At 36.9% G+C, this 21,458-nt stretch overlaps 1 protein-coding gene across 1 annotated transcript in view; it reads right to left on the bottom strand.

Annotated features, from left to right (window-relative positions):
• Positions 1-18,401, bottom strand: part of SEMA3C (semaphorin 3C) — a 198,173-nt gene extending 179,772 nt beyond the window's left edge. Inside the window, exons 1-2 of the mRNA XM_066239185.1 lie at positions 18,066-18,401; positions 15,935-16,074 (exon numbers count right to left, since the gene is read on the bottom strand). Coding sequence (XP_066095282.1) covers positions 15,935-16,037 — 103 coding nt within the window. The 5' untranslated portion in view covers positions 16,038-16,074; positions 18,066-18,401. The remainder of the gene's footprint in view (positions 1-15,934; positions 16,075-18,065) is intronic.
• Positions 18,402-21,458: the final 3,057 nt, after the last annotated feature.

The raw sequence follows: 21,458 nt of genomic DNA, 5'->3' as shown, positions 1-21,458 counted from the left end.
AACATGCAATTTGATAAACTGCTAGATAAGTATATTTTACAGGTTAAATTTCTAACATAATATCTTAAATATCTATATATAATTGTATGTATAGAAGTGTCAAATACATATCAGAAAATGAGAAAGACTGAACTAAAGTAAACCAATGTAGAACATTGTAAGATTCCACAGAGACAAACATATATAAAAGAGCAAGGCTGTTACCAATATAATAAGGAAGGAGAGAAGCAATCACTTCCTTTCACCTGAAATCAGAGTATTTTAATATTCTGCAGCAAAACGACATGGGTTTTCTTTTTCCTTCAACAAAATATAGCCTACTGCATGTTCTTTTCTTTCAGCAACAGAAAATTGCTTGTACTACTGTAGTTGATATAATTGAATAACTGAAGTTTATCATACTATACTAGTATCACAATCTCTTTGCTTATCCTACTTTAGATATCAAAATAAAAAAAATACAACTACATAAAACACATACATTACCAAATCCCTCTTAAAAGAATTATTCATAACTGTATTTTCACACAAAGGTTCTACGCTCCAGTCATATCAGCAGGTTTTGAGTACTAATGGAAAATGGAATTGATGCAATTATGCTGAACAGTGGCAGGAAGCATGGCTTTTAAGAGAATCAGCTTAAATAAAAAATCCCAGTTGCATGTGCATTAAAGCTGTCAAGATGCTAAACTGAAAATGCTCTTTGTGCCAGCTAAGCCCCTGCCCGCTCCGGAAAGTAACTTTATGAAGCCATGCCAAGCCTTTTGCTTGAAAATAACATCTAATCGGTTTCCTCTAATAAAATCCAAAATGCTCTTTAGGTGATGATATACACTCATTGCTTTATTCCAGTTTAATGTTCTAGTCTCTTGGAATGTTCTGTGTATTACTATTCAAGGAAAAGAAAAAGAAAAGTCCCTGAGACTGAATTTATGGAGCGACAATTTGGCTGGATGGACCAACAAAAGTTAAAAGCTTTTCATACCAGAAATACTGCTTTTATTTAATCCCAGATTTATACATAACAGCAATGAGACTCCAGTCTCTCAGTCTCTTCTTCCTATTTTCTGAATCATTGTTAAAAAATAACACGTAGGAGTAAATACAGAACTAGGCTGATAATGTTTAAAGAATGCTTAAGGTTCTTATTGGCAACTGACACAAAATAAATTATTCAATGTCTTTTCAAATCAAGGGATAATTTACGTCATGAGGTTTTGTTTTTGCTTGAATTATGTCCACTAATATAAACTTAAAATGGTGGAAAAGTTATAAAAAGAACTCTAAAATAAACACCACATCCTATTACCAAAACTACTGCATGTCTGGCCATCATCTTAAGTATCTTCATTAAAAGTTTTCAGTCCAATCTACTGCATGACTAGTTCCATAATGAAATTCAATAAAAATATTATTTACTTTATATAAGCCCATTTTATATAATGACTTTGCTACTATTCACTTGCTCATTAAATAAGAGGTCTGTGAGTTGAGAATTAGAGTTCTGTTGGAATTGTGATTTCATATGTCATAGCCTCTACCACTTAAAAGAAGCTGTGGTCACACAGGCCACTTCTACCTGACCTGACTAAGCAAGTTCAGAAACATGAGGGTGTCTAACTCCCCTACTCTGTTTCTAATTCTGTTAGTGCTGTATTAAAATTGTCAAGTTCATTGTTATCAAATTCCAGTCATGAACGAAGAAGTGCCACCTCGGTGCACCTCGCACAGTTTGTGAAGTTATGTCTCTTTACTAAAGAGAAAAGCACTCTTCTAACCTAAATTTTGTGAAATGAAGATTTTAGAAAACAGAAGCCTATGAAAGTATGTTTCACATGCTATATAACTGGGACTTTCAATCAATGCTAACTGTAGTAATAGGGGCAACTTGGGTGGCAAGACTTCACTGGCTATAAAAGAAGTATAATGAAATATATCTAGGTGTTTATTTACAATTCCTTTATATATTATTTGCTGCATTTGTGGTCCTGTTATTTGTTCTAAAAATGGATTAGCTCCTTCTGGCAGGTTGTTATTCAACAAGTCATTTTGTTCTCACTATTACCAGTTATCAGCAATGGGAAGGAGGCAAGGTTCAAGTATATAAGTCACCAGAGATTCTTGTTCTACTGCAGCTGTTGCTGCACCCTAAGTGCTACAGCAACATTTAAGTACTAAAGTCTGACAAAGCTAATTATTATATTATATATCATTATAAATTTGTAGTATTTGAAACGTTAAAGTAAGAAAGCACAAATACCAGAAACACAATAGCTTTTTTCACCCTGACCTCTCAGTTTTTGTTATATTATTTACAAGACTGTACATTTAGGAAAAACTGAATTTGTATTGAAATCTATTGGATCTTACTCATAGAGTGTCTGTACATATGTGTATAGATAGTGCATTTATTTTATCAATCCACTGTCCCTAATTCTGTCTTTAGCAAGTGAAATTCTACAGTAAGGAAATGAGATGTTTTTCATGAAACCACTATTTTAATATTACACCTATAGAGACTAAAGAACTTCTTTTTGTGAGATCAGCCGTCTGATCCCCTTCTTAAAGAATCAGCAAGTATCTCTGTAGAACTATGTTGTTTTGACTCCTTTGGTCTATCAGTTCTATATAGACTAGAGACTTGACTTTAACCATTACATTATACATAAAAATTACCATATTTTTCTCTCCATAAGACACACTTTTTTTCCCCAAATGTGGAGAGGAAATGCCTGTGCGTCTTATGGAGCGAATGTTCATTTTTTTAGCTGCTGTGAGTTCCTGGACAAAGAGAAGAGTATTTGAACATTAAAGTCTCTTCCGCCCTGGCCGGTTGGCTCAGCGGTAGAGCGTCAGCCTGGTGTGCGGGGGACCCGGGTTCGATTCCCGGCCAGGGCACACAGGAGAAGCGCCCATTTGCTTCTCCACCCCCCACCCCCTCCTTCCTCTCTGTCTCTCTCTTCCCCTCCCGCAGCCAAGGCTCCGTTGGAGCAAAGATGGCCCGGGCGCTGGGGTGGCTCCTTGGCCTCTGCCCCAGGCGCTAGAGTGGCTCTGGTCGCCGCAGAGCGACGCCCCGGAGGGGCAGAGCATCGCCCCCTGGTGGGCAGAGCGTCGCCCCTGGTGGGCGTGCCGGGTGGATCCCGGTCGGGCGCATGCGGGAGTCTGTCTGACTGTCTCTCCCCGTTTCCAGCTTCAGAAGAAAAAAAAAAAAAGTCTCTTCCATTTGTTAATAACAGTGCTAATGGTTGTTAATATTGCTGTTGAGTTTACATTGTTGAAATATTGTATATTTCATTAAATATTTTAACACACCATTTGGTTCAGAATATTTTTTTTCTTATTTTCCTCCTTAAAACCCTTGGTGAGTCTTAGTCAGGAGTGTCTTATGGAGTGAAAAATATGGTAAATATTGGTAATCTCATAATCAAAGTCCAACACCTGCTTATTTTCTATAAGAAAATAGTTTTAGTGAGGTAATAATTTAGGAATTAGACATCATATTTTATACTTTTATCATCAACAATCTTAAATTCTGTCAAGTTGTAAAGTTTAAAGAGGTAAAAATATTAGGCACTTTTTCTTACATTACTTCAAATTAGACCATAAGATTATTTTAAAGGTGTTTTCCTTCTAAGGCAAAACATAAATGAGCAGAGTAGAATACTTAATTCTAGGGATTGAAGAAGGAGGAAATGGAGTCTTGATATAGATTCCACATCAAATGCAAACCTTGACTACAAGGGCAACCACTGGGGAAAGAAAGTATGGTCATCAATTTACATAAACCAGTGAAAATAAAAATATAAATTTTTGGTATTTATGTACTCCTCAATCTTTTCAAATAGGATTTAGAAGCATTTCTAATGTGGTGTTAAATATATTTAAACTTTGACATATAACAATCCATAAATTATTGCAAAAATAATTTAAAAGTTTAGTCATATCTAAACTATACTGTTGTGCATACTTTGAATGCAAATTTGTTAACAGTCATATTAATGGCCTAGTATTTGTGCAGATATTCTAACAATCCCTTTCAGAAGGTTTCTGTTTCCCTGCCAGCACAGTTCATAATTAATTTTCCTCTTCTCACTCCATTCCCTCTTCTAGTCTTGTCTTGGCCACCATCAAGCTGGAAGTCCACAGCCAAGCCATGGAGACCCTCTGGGCCTCCCGCCTACCTATTTCACAGGCACTGGGTAATGAATAAGATAGCAGGTGGAAATTCTCAACAAGTAAAGAGCACTCTGTAGAAGGAACATCCCTGTTGAGTACTCAAAGGCACTTAATTTCTACCGAATGAAGGACAGTTGAAATGACTGTTTTTGAAAAGCATGCACCTTGGAAGCGTAGGCTAGATTTGCCATCTTTCACAGCTCAGCACATTGTTCATGGATAGTGCTGCCCTAAAATAGCACACGGCTTAGCACTTTGCTCTGCCTCGTACGTGTCCTTCTTGCCAACTCATACTCTATGTTAGAAAATGCCCAACCTTTCATTTCCCTGCTTTTAAATTTGTTTTCATTAGCAACAGAGCTCTTCAAGAACACATAAATGAAAATGCAGAAGGCAAAGAAGTGCTGGAATCAGCCCAAAGCTTGCAGCACTTTTTCTCAATACTTTTTATTGTTTGACAGTAATGGAACTAAAACAAAAATGATAGTTTTTTATATTCATTATATAAAAGGTGTTGAGGAAATGGAAAAATTGAGTGTCTCAGTTTATATTTAGTTGATGCTGCAATTGTATACATAAAAGAGAATACTGGAATCATTATTTTTCCTTTAAGAGAAAGTGTAGGCATTGAATTTATGGAAACACATCTTGATAAATTTGCATAGAGGTGAGAATAAAATTTTTCTAGTTGTCTTTGTCTGAGCTCTGAATCGCTCCGATAGCCAAAAGGAAGATCTCACCTATGGCAACCAAATACACATGATTCAGATGGGTAACTCCTTCATTCACACGTTGATGAATCCAAAATTGAAGGAGGAATTAGGGTTGCTGTACAGTGTAGAGAATAAGTTTTATTTTTTGTTTTTCAGGAAGGCTTGATGTGTTAAAAGAAAAGCCAAAGTCTACTGTAACACCTTTAGCATGAGAAAATGAGTTTAGAAAATGGCTTCCTGAGAAAACGTTCTTTTCTTTTAATTGTGACTTGTGTGGACCTTAAATCCTCCTCTAGCTGAACCTATAGGCATGGCTTCAGCTCTGCAGGTTTAAATCTCACGTCTTAATCGTGACCTCGGGCAAGTTACTTTCTCTGTATCTTCATTTTATGAGGCTGAAATAGCGTCTAATTCACTGTGCTGTTAAAGATTAAATTCACATTTCTAAAATATACCTGATCTCCACATATGTGAACAACAGCAATATGTTTAATGAATGTGTGAACATATTTTTAAAAAGGTATTAACCATCACTTAAATCATCTTAATTTGCTAGAAAGTTTAATCATAAATGTGTACACTATCTAAGGGTTATCATGGAATATGACACACTGTTTTCATGGAATTGCTTTGGTTGGATGACTGAATAAACACAGCACAGAAGCTCACTCTTCTGATTTCAGATCCCTTTCTGTTCCCAATGGAAGGAACCTTGCTCCTTTAAGATTGGCTTCATATCACACATTATCTTTTGGCAACACAAATAAGCTTATACAAATATGAGAAAGTTCACCTAAGACAAGAATTACTTTTTCCATGACAGGGTTTATAACTTTTTTTCTAAAAATCTTAAAAAAAATATCCACAGTATATTACTGTCACACATTCTACCCTAATGTTTCCCAAGAGAGTTTCTTTTTTTTTTTTTTTCATTTTTCTGAAGCTGGAAACAGGGAGAGACAGTCAGACAGACTCCCGCATGCGCCCGACCGGGATCCACCCGGCACGCCCACCAGGGGCGATGCTCTGCCCCCCAGGGGGCGATGCTCTGCCCATCCTGGGCGTCGCCATATTGCGACCAGAGCCACTCTAGCGCCTGAGGCAGAGGCCACAGAGCCATGCCCAGCGCCCGGGCCATCTTTGCTCCAATGGAGCCTTGGCTGCGGAAGGGGAAGAGAGAGACAGAGAGGAAAGCGCGGCAGAGGGGTGGAGAAGCAAATGGGCGCTTCTCCTATGTGCCCTGGCCGGGAATCGAACCCGGGTCCTCCTCACGCTAGGCCGACGCAAGAGAGTTTCTTTATACTACTTAAAACTTCCCTCCTTCAATTTTAGGCTATAAAAGAGAATTTGTTTTATTTTTACTACTAGCGCCCTATAAAAATACATATTATAAGAAAAAAGTAGGCATATGAAATTCCTTGACAATTTCTTCTCATCTTCTATTTCCATTGTACTTAAAACAGTTTTAATTTTGATCTTTATGTTACAAATTTAGCACTACTCTACCTAAGACACTCTATGGTTTAATGATGTTCAAGGTGCCCTTGCGTTAATTTGCTCCTTCCTGATATCAATGACACTCTCACAAAGAAAAAACACAAAGTTTTTTATTTACACAGCACCCCTGATTGAGTTTGGGTTTTATCAAAACATGCAGGTGCTACTGACATTTAACTGAGACCATCAGAAGAGGATTAAAAAAGAAACTTCTTTAATACAAGTTTTCCCAAGAACTAAATATTTCAGAAGATTCAGTATAACTAGAGTGGGCTTTATCCAAGATGAATGGAGAAATCAAGAATAATTCGCTTTATTTCTCTCCCTCGGGTGACCGTAAGACAAACTGTTTCCAACAAATGTGCCTTGAAAGGTTAATGATACCAGGGTTCATGAAGAGAAAATTTATTATTTTGAGTTTATTGTCCAATAACAATTCATCAACTTTTGGGTTTGGCTCACTAGTTCACAGGGGTCCTTTTGTCATTTAATTAACTAAGCTTCTTGTCAAATGAGACAGATATTACAAGATAAAAGATGTTTTGTAAAATTCCATCCTCTTTCATTCATATACTATCAATGACCTGGAGACTGTTACAACTTAATAAAAATTCAACACTGAAAGAAGGCAAAAAGAATCACAAAGTAAATATCTGAAAGAACTAATAATCCTATGCACCCCAGACCCTATACTTAATATACTTGTTGCCCAATAAAAGTCACAGTGACATTTTTATGTTTTAAAGCATAGTTACGCACATGTAAAATGTAAATGTGAATGTAAAACTCAGACTTGGGCTGGAAAATTGTATGCAAACAAGGGAAAAATGTATGCAAACAATAGAAACTTTATGAGGTTTAATCTTTTGTCATTTTTCCTTTGAGTTTTAGGCAATTATTCACAGGCTTCAAAGGGTTGAGGAATAGTTTAGTGGCAAAATATCTTTACTGTTCTAGTGAACATAGCAAGGAACAAACAGTGACAAATAAATGACTTTCTGCTATGCGTTTAACTATCAATGAATTTATATTTGAGCTTTCAAAACTTTAGAAGTGCTTTAAGATATTACCATGGGCCCCTTAATAACTCCTAAGAGTTTGTTTTTAAACTTTTTTAAATTTTTTTTATTATTTATTCATTTTAGAGAGGAGAGAGAGAGAGGAAAGGAGGGAGGAGCAGGAAGCATCAACTCCCATATGTGCCTTGACCAGACAAGTGCAGAGTTTTGAACCGGCGACCTCAGCGTTCCAGGTGGACGCTTTATCCACTGCGCCACCACAGGTCAGGCTTAAGAGTTTTGAGTTAAAAGAAAAACTCCAGTAAAGCCAGACTGCTTCTGATTCAGTACAATAATATTCATTAAGGCTTTTTGAAGCCTATGGGATATTGAGTGCACTTTAACTTTATCCTACTTCTTTATTACAAGATATTATTTTTCTGGACCTAAAAACATAAAAATTAATCCACATTCATCAGAATTACTTGAAAAAGTAATGTCTAATAACTTAGAGATTTTTACTGGAAGGCAAACCTCCACATGACTGGATTATTGCTTCTTTGGTAATAGAGATGGAGATACTGTGTAATTTTGAATGTTAATTTCTAAAGAACAGTTGATATCCACTCTTAAAACAATAAAGAAACTTTGCTATTTCAGTAACTTAGTAATACATATCTTCATTTTATATAAGATTAACAAGTTCAATAATTAAATCTCATAGTATTGGTTTTAAGGTCTATTAATTTCCTCACACACAAAGTATTCTAAAGAGCAAATATTCCTGAGGAAATTTCAACTTACTCATGAAAAGTATGGAAAAAATATGATATACTATTTAATAGCCATTGCTTTAGGTATAGTATATGACCTATATTTGGTATTTATATGGATACAGTTGTGTTTTATTTCATTTATATATTCTTATGGATATATTTACACAAATATATTTCATTTCATGGTACAGAAATGGATCAGACATTATCCCACATGCCCTCTTTCCTGAGATTTTATGGCACTCTTAAATGCTCCAATTTCAAACCACTCACTATGCCATGACAACCATTAGATGTAAACCAAGTAGACTAGGTTCTCATTTTTTTTTTCCTGAAGTTGGAAACAAGGAGGCAGTCAGACAGACTCCCACATGCGCCCAAACGGGATCCACCCGGCATGCCCACCAGGGGGTGATGCTTTGTCCTTCCAGGCATTGCTCTGTTGCAACCAGAGCCATTCTAGTGCCTGAGGCAGAGGCCATAGAGCCATCCCCAGCGCCCGGGCCCACTTTGCTCCAATGGAGCCTTGGCTGTGGGAGGGGAAGAGTGAGACAGAGAAGAAGGAGAGGGGGAGGGGTGGAGAAGCAGATGGGCGCTTCTCCTGTGTGCCCTGGCAGGGAATCAAACCCGGGACTCCCACACGCCAGGCGGATGCTCTACCACTGAGCCAACTAGTCAGGGCTTTAGACCAGGTTCTTATTAAGTTCAAGTTCATCATTTAAAAAATGGACTTTTATAAAATAGAATCTTCAAAAATCTCTCCCTATGTTTTTTATATTTTAAGGCCATGATGACGAAATGGATAATTTGCATTCTACCTGCTGACATTGCTTTAAATTATCCAAAGTTAACTAAAGGACATACCAAGGCTCTACTGGCTGAGGAGGTATAGTGGTAGTGGGTATGAGAATTTCTGTTAATTCTCCATTTACTGAGCAGTATATAAGTATCTACGCTAAGTGGAGGGAAGTAATTATAGTACAAACAAGGACTGTATTTCTGCCCTAACGTAACTTACAAATACTAACTTTAACCCTCTGTGTAGTACAAACATTCATGTACATCCTCATGTCTCTTGACCATACAGATAACAAAATTTTTTATTTTAAAAATGTGTAAGGCAACATTAAAAAAAATCAAATGTATGTTTTTCTTGTTTCCATAAATTGGTTATGAAATAAATATGATTTTAAGTTAATAAAACTGTAACTGAAACTAATTTCATTTTTTAAAAATCTCTCTCTCGGGGGTCAGCGAGCATAAAAAAAATCTCACTAATCAAAAAGTTAATGCAAGCCTCCATGTATTGTATTGTGATGGGATATACTCTATATATCATCCAATACTCTTTTCAAAATTAATTTAATCTTTGAAACAGATACATATGGCATACAGCATTCCCATTTTATAGATGATAACATTCTGGATTAGGGAGATTCAGTAATTAGCCCAATGGAGCATATCCAGAATGCAGCAGACCATCGTGATTTAAAACAGTTTTGTATGACTCCAAAATTCCTGAGTTTTTGCACATTATTTATTTGGTTTTGTTCTTCCCCTTGTCCAGGACATTTGTACAAAATGGTCTTGAAAGCATTAAAGAGATTTTAATAGAAGACTTTCTCAAAGAATGTGATAATTATAAAATAAAAGTAAGCTTAAATATCACATAATTATAGGGCAACAGGGAATATTACAAATAATTTTGAGCATTTTTTAAAACTGGTCAGAAAACTGAGGTTCTGACAAAGTTTTAGAAATAATTAGTGAAGAATCAAAAATTAAAAACCCTAATATTTTGGTTTCTAGGTAAATGCTGTTCTCACTATACTACATTGCCAATCATTAATACACTTATGCATATCAAAAAATGTCTGTTTAAAAATATTTCCTAATATTTCAATAAAAAATTTTTTGAAAGGCCAATAGAATCATGGTAAACATTTTCCCCACTTTATTATAACTGAAATTTTGTTGTAATTGTTCATTATACAAAACATATGAAAATGTTATATATATATATATATATATACATATACATTTCAGAATAAGAATTATTACCAGAAATAATCAGGGATAGTTCATAATAGAAAAGAAGTCAATTAATCAGAAGGAATAACACTCCTAAATATGTCAGTACCTAATAACAAGTGAAAGGAGAAATAGACAAATCACTTCTGTCGGTAACTGAAAGAACAAGTAGACCAAAAAAATCAATAAAAATATAAAAAACACAACAAACCATCAACTGATTGAACCTAATTGGTATTAATAGAACACTATGTGGCAGAAGCAGAATACACATTTTTTTCTGTACAGACTATATTAGTGTTATGAATTTAAATAAATTTTAAAGAATTAGAGGCCCTACCCTTCCCCTCTCCTTTCATTCTCTCTCTCTCTTATCCTCCCACAGCCATGGCTCAGTTGGAGCAAGCGGGCCCCAGGCACTGAGAATGTCTCCATGGCCTCGTCTCAGGCACTATAATACCTCAGATGCCGAGCAACAGAGCAGCGGCCCCAGATGGGCAGAGAATCACCCTGGGCTTGCAGAGGGGATTAGGACACATGCAGCAAAAGAAAAAGAAAATACTTTTTTCAAAAAGGGATCCCAGCAGGGGCTCATGCAAGAGTCCATCTCTCTGCCTCCCTGCTTCTCACTTAAAAAATTAGAAGCACATAATGTATGTTCTTTGACAAGAAATTAAATCAGAGATCTATAATATATATATAAAATACCCAAATATTTATAAATTATACAAAATATTTCTAAAAACCCCATGGGTAAAAAACTAAAAAAAAAAAATTAAACATATATATATATATATATATATATATATGACAAGGGAATTAGAAAAAAAATATATATATATATATACACACATAGCTGACAGGGGAATTAGAAAACATATTGAACTGATTGAAAAATAAAACACTTTGCCCTGGCCTATTGGCTCAGCGGTAGAGTGTTGGCCATGTGGAAGTCCCGGTTTCGATTCCCAGTCAGGGTATACAGAAGCAACAATCTGCTCCTCTACCCCTCTCCCTCCTCCTTTGCTTCTCTCTCTCTCTCCCCTCTTCGCTCCCACAGCCATGGCTTGAATGGGTTCCAGCAATTTGTCCCAAACATTGAGGATGGCTCCATGACCTTGCCTTAGGCGCTGAAATAGCTTGGTCGCCAAACAACGGAACAGTAGCTCCAGATGGGGAGAGCATCACTCTGTATGGGGCTTGCCAGGTGGATCCCAGTCAGGGAGAATGTAGCAATCTGTCTTTGCCTCCCTGCCTCCCATCTGTCACTTAATTTTAAAAGAAAAGAAAAAGAAAACATTTTTTTCAAAATATATGGAGCACTGCTTAACCAGCGTTTCAAGGGAAATTTACAGCATAACTGCAACACTGGTTATATTAGAAACACTTCTTAAGTCAATTATTTAATTTTCCATATTAAGAAATTATAAAAGCAAGAATAATAAGATAATTAAATTTTGAAGTATGAATCAAGAAAATGTTAAACAAAAAAAAATCATAGAAAAAATGTTGATTATTTAAAGAGATCAATGGAAAAATTGATATCTAAACACATCAATCAGAACATAAAAGAAATAGACATTATCAATGTAAGAAATAAAATAACATTACTACAGCCTGACCAGGCGGTGGCGCAGTGGATGGAGTGTCGAACTGGGATGCATAAGACCTGGGTTCGAGACCTCAAGGTCGCCGGCTTGAGTGTGGGCTCATCTGGTTTGAGGAAGAGCCCACCGGCTTGAACCCAAGGTCGCTGGCTCCAGCAAGGGGTTACTCGGTCTGCTGAAGGCCCGCGGTCAGGGCATGTGTGAGAAAGCAATCAATGAACAACTAAGGTACTGCAACGCGCAATGAAAAACTAATGATTGATGTTTCTCATTTCTCTCCCTTCCTGTCTGTCTGTCCCTGTCTATCCTTCTCTCTGACTCACTCTCTGTCTCTGTAAAAAATAAAAAGAAAAAGAAAATAACATTACTACAGATCCTACAGACATAGTGAGAATAAGATATGAATAACTTCATGTCAGTAAACTGAGTATCTTAGATTCACAATCTGAATTGCTAGCTGAGAAAATAATATTATTATAAGAATTTATCTAAGTTTTAGATACAATATTTAATACTTTTAGTAATCCCATTTTATATCTATTCCATTGTAGACAAGATAATATTTACACTTTTCTGAAGTCCTGACAGTGGATCGAACCAGCAACATTGGAGCTTCAGGATGATGTAATCAGCTGAGCCATCTGGCCAAGGCAGATCTAGGGCAGGTTTTTATAAAATACCAAATGCTAAAATCTCTACTGGATAAATGCTTTTTCCTTTTATATTAGCAAGCAAAACAGTTTTTCTCTACTATACCAATGTACCCTGCATTTCCATATGACCTTTATAGATTCCATGAATTAATCTGAGAAAAACAATCTAGTGGCAATAATCCTATGAAATATAAGTCTGTTAAATTATTGGATTTTTTTCAACAAAAATCCAGTTTAAAAAACACTTGCATAATATACTTTATGTTTATTTGAAAGGTTATTTGGCATAAAACGAGAATTGTAAAAATTATGAAATGTGCTTATCTACAAGGAGTCAGTTCTCTGAACATTTAAGATTTAGCTAGCACAAATGTAACTAATTAATAACATCTAAAGTACATTCTCCCATAGGACTGATGACCATCTGGTTGACCTTATACTAGATCAGTAGAGGTGACAAATCTGTAAACTGTTTCTTAAATGTTTTCAGTCCATCACTCCACCACAAGGAGAGAGATGAAACTCGGATAGGAGAAGGGATCTCTTGTTTTACATATCTTGAAATTAACGGTACTCTTAATTTGACTGTCAATAAGACAAAACTAAGAAGATTCTCATAAAGTTTCCTTCCAGAATGAGACAGGCAGAGGACCAAGTTACAGTGAAGAAGATATCAAGGCACAAGAGCTAGGCAACACAATTATGAGAGATTATAAAGATGCAAAAGACCTCTGCCTGATATAATTTGAAATTATTTAAATTTCCTCAGAAGAATTTTCCAACTCCTATTCTTGGTTGTAAAGTAGTTGTAGACATTTTAAAATATGAAATAAATTTTAAAAAGTGAATATCTATATGTATTTAAATTAATATATATTCATATACAGGGTGGGGCAAAAGTAGGTTTACAGTTGTTTATATGGAATATACTGCAATAATTAATAAATAATACAATAATAAACTGTTTCGTGTACTCACAACTGTAAACCTTTTGCTCCACTCTTTATATGTCAATGTTGTACAAATTTTATATTTTCATGTCAAGACTAAACTACTTTGAAAGAAATTTAGTAATTTACTCATTGCTATACTCAGATAAGACATCATAAAATCAATGAGAAATATTAAATAAAATTAGAAATTTGGAACAGGCATCTCAAGTAGGTATACTATCAAATTTCAGAAAATGATTATAATTTTATAATTAAAATGTAAACATTTTAACAATTGTTTTGCTCATGGTAGTTTTCCTGTGATATTTTGCCTAATGTATAGTTCAATTTAGGAGACTTTTTTGTATTTAATTTAGAAATTACAGAATTTCATTAAGTGTGTTTTCCCTGTTGATATATCTCTTTAAAACAGTCTCTAAATTAAGTGGTATTTTTCTCTCTGATAATTTCCTATTAAGACTTTTGGGAAGAATAAAATATTAGGAATCAACAGCTTATTTTACCATACTGTATTCTACATATTATATAAATTAAGTGGCTTTTATTTTGCAAAAATCTATTTTGAGTTTGAGAACATTTAAAATATTAGAGATGCCATATTTATAAAAGCCCACCATAACTTCTAGTCACTCTACACATAGCAGTTCCTGCCCTATATAGTACTGAAGTTTGGTTTTAAAAGATTATATAACTGAACTTCCTTAAAAGACAAATTACAACGGTCTCTTCAAATACAGACATATATAATATATATATGTATGTTACCAGGGATATTTTATATATTACATATATTATATATATTATATATATATATATAATATATATATATTTTTAATACTTACCTATTTTGGATTAAGTTTAGGTTTTTAAAAGTTTGGTTAAGGCCCTGGCCGGTTGGTTCAGCGGTGGAGCGTCGGCCTGGCGTGCGGGGGACCCGGGTTCGATTCCTGGCCAGGGCACATAGGAGAAGAACCCATTTGCTTCTCCACCCCCCCTCCTTCCTCTCTGTCTCTCTCTTCCCCTCCCGCAGCCAAGGCTCCATTGGAGCAAAGATGGCCCGGGCGCTGGGGATGGCTCCTTGGCCTCTGCCCCAGGCGCTAGAGTGGCTCTGGTCGCCGCAGAGCGACGCCCCGGAGGGGCAGAGCACCGCCCCTGGTGGGCGTGCCGGGTGGATCCCGGTCGGGCGCATGCAGGAGTCTGTCTGACTGTCTCTCCCCGTTTCCAGCTTCAGAAAAATACAAAAAAAAAAAAAAAGTTTGGTTAATTTTGATGTAATAGAGAGAAGAGGTTTAAAGAACTAATTATGAGGCCACTACATTTTCCTATATACAGATTGAAATATAGAAAAATAGAAGAGAAATTATACTGCTCTTTAATTCCTTTCTCTTTTATTAGCTATTTCATAGTTCTCAACTTAGGAGAAAAGGTATAAGCAGACTGTGAGATGCTTTAGTAATTAAGAAAAATAAATAAATAGGACACTTCAAAGGATCTGTTTTCCTTTCTTCACAACTTAACTAGATAACTGTGGGTTCTAAGAGGAATGCCTGGCTTAGAAGCTGAGGAAGCAATTAGAAACTTACACATCTAAGTAATAAATAAGGCTCTTTCAGGCCTTATGATGATCTTGAAGGAAGGGAGAAAAGGACAGAGGGAGGGAGGGAGGGAGGGAGGGAGATATCCATTTGACTGATAAATGTCAGTCATACTGCTATTTGATATTCAGGAGAACAGAATTTCAAAGACACCTGCTATAGGAAGATCATAGAGTATATTTTTCCTCAACTGAAAATGAAAATATGCCAAATGCCACTAATGTTTATGCAGAGATAGAGTTAAAATAAGTAATAAAAATATAAGTGACTGTGACTGGCAGGCTGATCTCCATATCTATTTCTTATTCCATCTAATTAATATGGGTTATGTGACTGACTGAAATCTATCCCGTAAGTTCTTTGAACCATATACATTAAAGCTCATGCATACATTCAGCAAACCATGCCCTCAGAGGGTCTTACAACTTCTGTGTTTGTAAAAGTTTGAAGTCACACCCATTTCCCTAAGCTTCTGAAGGTAATGCCTGTACACAATAGCAAACTAAACTATTTGTTTAGTTCCTTTTCAATTAATTAGGAGACTTTCCCAACCTCAGGAAGTCCTTGTGGAAATAAAAGAAACATCATTATTGGAAAGACCAGTTTCAAGGCTAATGCTCAAAATTTATTAAGAAAATTTTTCAATAATTAAACCTACATGGGAGGTGTCTTGCCTCCATGTATACACACGCAAACACAGAAGATACTTAAAAAGGGGTAGGATATATATACTTCAAGCATTTTCATAAACAAATGCAGTTGAGCTTTTGTCTATTAACCAGTAATTTAAAATAGTTATATCATCCAAAACCAGTCTCATTTTAAAAATTAACCAATATTCAATAATACTTTACTGTCTTTAATTTTTTAATACAGATAAGAAAATAAAAAAGAGTTAAATCACATTTTCCCAGAGTACTTATTAACTTTCTTACCATCAAATGTTAAAAAAACTCTTGCTTGGGGCTGAGAAGATCCTTTTACACAGATAGAACAAACAAATACTCCAACCAACACGCAAATTGCCTGGAATGCCATTTCTTCAGATTTTCAAGTTAATATCCGAGGAAAGTACCTTTAAAAGAAGAGGTAACAAATTTCTTATATTTCATTTCACATTTAAGGTGCGCACCCACACCCTCACAAATAAAACCAGTAATCAAGACAGAGCAAAAACCAGTAATCTAGAAAGAGCAACCTATTCACAAAAGGTATTTCTGAACTTTTACAGTCTGCGAACAGCAGGAGGTGCTGTGACTTTGCTTGTTAGATGTGAAAATTTGGATTTAATTCATTTGGTCTGGAACTCTTCACACAAGAGAAACTATTTCATCTTCCAAAATATAATGCTAACATTATATTAAAGTAGGACAAAGCAGCCAGGAAAAGTTACTGATTCCCAAAGGATAATCCAATATTTAAACTCGATCTTCTAAAATTCACATTATGTTTAAATGACTTGAGAATGGTACTAATATGTATTAGTGGGTGAAAACCTACTTTCTACCATGAATACAGGAGTAGTAGGAAAACCCCACATGAACACTCATGTGTACCCTCTTCCATACTCATTAGCTATTTTGGAGTAATTGTCTCGGAAATGATGTTTCTACATAAATCTATACGTGCTCAATCCCTGACCACTAAAATCACTTGAATCAGTTACCAGCCAATTTATACAGATGACCATGCAGCTGTTAAATGATGCAGATGAGGTAACCATGGACCGGTGCCAAATTCAAACCAATGACCTAGTGGTGAGCAATCCAGTGAACCCTGTATCCCTCAGTGCATATTTAAAATAAATCAACCAGAAAGTGGCTGTCAAAATTCCAAAAGATAAATCAGAGAGACAAGTACTATTTGAAACTGTAGCTATAAAATTGATACATACTATTAATTAATGTATGACTTTCAAAGAAGATCAGGTAGTGTGTAACTCCAGATCTATAAGAGCATCAGTGGCCACACACAGGAAATAAACTCAGGACCATAAAAAACACTCCATCATGTTGAGTGTAGCATAATTATACACTTAAATGACATGACACGGTTTAATCTCAAAATTAATTTTTATAGGTTACAATAATTCTGATCATGTGGCTTTTAAAATTAAAATCTCATCACTAATTATATTCAATTAAAAATGCCACTAAAAATTGTAAAGACTGCTTCATTAATACAAAAGAAAGAGAACAATTAAACTGAACATATCATTTTAAACAAAAATTATAAGTTGATTTCCTAGGTGGTACACATGTTATGAGAGTTACAAACAAAATAATACGCTTCTTTTACCACACAGATGGAGGAAACCCTAGAGATGTTTGTGTTGGTAATTTTTAAAAGAAACAGTTTCTTCCTGCTTCCACAACCTCTTCACCCTGTCATCCCTAAATTAACTTAGAAGAAAATTGATTTTATGGAGTGATTTTCTCTTAGTAATTTGTTCTCTGGGAAAAAGCCATAAATATGCCTAACCTTTTGTCTTTTTATTAAGGAGGCTGATAATGTGTACACATTTTTACATATAGCTATTATCAGTATTTTATCTGGTAAGTCTTCCCAAAAGAGGCACTTGCCACAAATTGCATAAAATACCAAAGATAAAGTGACAGGTCAAATGAAGCGACTCTGCGCAGCGATGTAATTTTAAGCCTACCCAGAGAAAAGTGACTCAGAGCAAAGTGTCTTACACGTGCCTCACATCCCCTATTTCATATCTTCTTCCCTTTAACTCAGACACGTCGGCTGCTTGTTGTTTTCACTGCTGGTAGAAACACTTGAATAATACGCAAGAAACAGACTCCTTTAAATCCTCCAGCAATTTCGCCTTAGACGTCATTGAAATTCTCAACCTTAACTCTGCGCAGGTGTCATAACCTAAAGAAACAACTCAAGCCGGGCTCTCAGCAAGAGAAACAGTTCCCGGACAAACTGCATATGCTCTTAAGAAAATGTGCACACTTAGCACAGCGATGTGTGAAAAGTCGACACACAGACCCAAAAGTTTTATTTTGCTAAATTCGTAATGCCGAAAATAAAGAAATAAAGAATCCAGCTTACCGCGGTGGGAAGAGACCAGCACGGAAAAATCAATTTGCTACTGGCTTAGCTCCGCGTGTGTCTCCAGCGCTTTCCCCAGAAGACCTGAATTTCTAGAGCGTCCCAGGGGTGAAGTTCTTTCTCTCCCGGTCCTCGGAGCTTCTTTGTAAAGGAATCCTCAGCATGGCAGCGCGGTGGCACCCGGAGCCCTTCTTCGCGTCGCTCAATCAAGCGCTCGGAGTGAATGGAAAGCGGCCGGGCGTGGGGGGCGAGCGCCGGGGTGTCCGATTACAGCGCCCGCGCGCGTCTCCCGCGGCCCCGGCGCGCCGCCCAGTCGGCTCGCTTCAGCGGCCAGGCGCGCCCGGCTGCATCTCCCGGACGCCTGGCCCCACCCAGGGCGCGCCCGCCCGAGGTGGCGGGAGCCGCGGGCCGCGAGCCGCGAGGGCGGGGCGGCCCCGAACGCGCTGCCGGAGAGGAAGGAATGCGCTGCGGCTGCAGCGCCAGCAGAGACTCGGCTCTCCTTCGCAGCCTGCGGTGGAATGAGCAACTCACAGGGTGTGCTCCAAGGTTTTGTTTGTTACTGGCAACTCTTGGAAGGTGTGCAAGCTTTGCTCGGCTACATAGATCAAAGTGCAAAGCAGTCTTTTCCTTCTTCTAATTCTTCTTTTTTTTCCCCCCAGAGAAGGGTTACTGCATCCTTTTAATGCAAAGAGATGCGTCTTCAAAAGAGCACGTGCCCTGTCCTTTTCCTGAAGCAAATTGTGTAAAATCGGTTGTCATAAAACAACCTCATCCCAGAAATTTACCTTTTTTAATAGGTATTGTTTTCTGTTGCGTTTCCTTCATCTAGGGAAGGCAATGATTCTGTTGACTCTCTGCGCCAGCTCATTTCCAGTATCTTTCCCTCCCAAAATATAATTACGAGAAATTACTTCACAATTTTGTGGAGGAAGACTGTTGTGATTTGTGCCAGCAGATAGAGGTATACAGATATAGACATCTGGGCTATATTTCTAGCTCTACTTTCAGGTAAACTTGTCTAACTCTGGAACTGACTTTGATGTCTAAGTGAAAATCATTTCTCTGGACCATCATGATGTTGGAACAGCAGGAGAAATGAGCTTCCACACCAATAAAATGAGCAGATACTGTAAAAATCACCATGAGCTACAGCCCAGCAGATGTCACTATACAAAGGAGCTGTGGAAGGCAATTGCTTCATCTTGATCCTTATAGTTTTCTTTATGAAGTAAAGCACATCACTTAATTCTTAGAAATAGTATCATAGAAAATATTTGTGTGAGTGCAAAATCATTGCTGGACTAGGACAATTGAATTCAGTCTCAGGAGGGAGGAAGTGAAGATGTGATTAAGACATTTTTTCATGTGTTTAAGCACTCTATTGTGTCCAGTCTACATAGAACTGTGAACTGTCTTTCTTTCTGCATAGCTGACATATGTAGGGATCACATCAAATAAGGATGCAAATTTATGAGTTCAAAATTATATTCCAAGGCCAAGATTATCTGTAAACACCTAAGTTTATGAAAGAAACTTCTCATCTAATGGCTGTAATATTTTTTAAATTATAATAATTTATTTTTGTAATGGTTAGTGCAATAAAAATATATGCAGCTCTCTGAGAAAAGTTTGTAATAGTGAATTGAACCCACCAAACATCTAGCAGTATTAAAAACCAGACACAAACATGTAAGCTGTAAAGCCAGGAGGCACGGCCAGGGCCACTATCAGAGCAGCCACCCAGCCCATGCAGGTTCGCATTGGATTCGGACAGTCGGTAAAGAAACAACGGAGCCACAAACTGGTGGGCCATAGTCTTTAATTCTAGCTTGCACCCGGCGGGCAAGTAAAAACATACACTGGGCTCCAAAACCCACTCACATTCAGTGCTCACAAAGCCACTGACTTATCCGAGTTTCCTAGAATCAAAGGTTTCTAGTTCACCAGCCTCTGTTCCCCATCTCCTTCCTTATCCCAGATACAAACTCTACACAAACTGGCATCTCACTCAGCACTCCGCCATCTTGGCTGCTTCTCCTGGCCTTCTCCACGTGGCCTCCTTCTGCTCTCTGCTCTGCTCTCTCCTTTAATGATAATCTCCGGAGCCAAGAGCGGGCAAGCCCCCGTTCTGCCCCTATTTTATAGTTGTAGAAATCCAAACCCTTAATCCAATATACAAAATAGGGAAGTCTCTAATACAAAGTCGCTTCTCTGAAGCATGATTGGATTGTACCGCCCCACATCAAAAAGGGTGGGAAAGGCTTAATCCCAAAACCAAGTCCCAGGCTACAACGATCTTGCCTGCCCCCAACACACATTAATATCACCTGGGCAACAGCCTCCACGTGGGCAACGTTATCTTTTACAAAGTGAGCATAATACATTTTATCTGCCCAACATAAGCCCTATGTACATTTCTCTGAAATACTTCTGAAATTGATTAAAACCCAAGGTATATACTGACCACTGTCATCTTCCTACAAATGTCTGAGTCAGCATTACCTTAAGAGAGAAGAAGAAATCATTTGAAGATTGCTGTGAGAATTAACAAATTATATAATTATTAATTTAGAAATTTGGAATCATTAGACCAGTGGTTCTCAAAGTGTGCACCAGGGCACACTGGTGTGCCCTAGAAGATTTCCAGGTGCACCCTGTGGTATTCCAGAGAAATATGTGCCTGTTGGGGACCAAAAAACCAACAAGGTTTTTGGAGTTTAGATTTTTGGGGGACAGAGGTGTGGGGAATTGGCTGTAAGCTGACAGTCTGCCCAACCCCCCACCTCACTTGCCTAATTAGGTTGCAAAAGGCTGTTAAGCTGTGGTGCTGGATTGTTTACACTACCCCCCATGTTCCCCGGAAAGACTGGAGGCAAGTTTCTTCTATCCTTTGTTTGGTGTAAAGTTAAGATGATATGTATGGTGGGGGTTTTGGATTGATGATTAAACATAAGGAATTATCTCTTGAAGCCTTTTGGATTTCTATAAAGGAAGAAAAGCTTTGAACATTTTACTGCAATTTTCAACATCCTATTGATGTGAATTAGGATTTTCTACCCTCAACACAATTAGGAGTAAAAATAGAGGAATTCTTCAATGTATGGACGAGGAAATGAGAGTTTGCCTTTCAAATATATGCCAAACATTGAAGAAATCACTAAGACACATCAGGCTCATGTTTCTCATAAACACAAGAATGAAAAACAACACATTTGTGCTGGGACCTGATGAATTTTCTAAATCTTACTAAGAATGTATCTATATATATAAAAAGATAACTTTTTTGTCATTTTTATATTTTTAACCCCTCTTTTTTATGATTTCTAAAAAGCATAACTCAAAAAATGTAACAAAAATGTTTTTTAATGTCAGAATAAATTTAATTTTGTTGTA

The sequence above is a fragment of the Saccopteryx bilineata genome, chromosome 7 (genome assembly GCF_036850765.1).
Source record: "Saccopteryx bilineata isolate mSacBil1 chromosome 7, mSacBil1_pri_phased_curated, whole genome shotgun sequence".
Taxonomy (NCBI): Eukaryota; Metazoa; Chordata; class Mammalia; order Chiroptera; family Emballonuridae; genus Saccopteryx; species Saccopteryx bilineata.
Note: the sequence above shows the minus strand (reverse complement) of the source record. Positions and strands in the feature narration are given on the sequence as shown.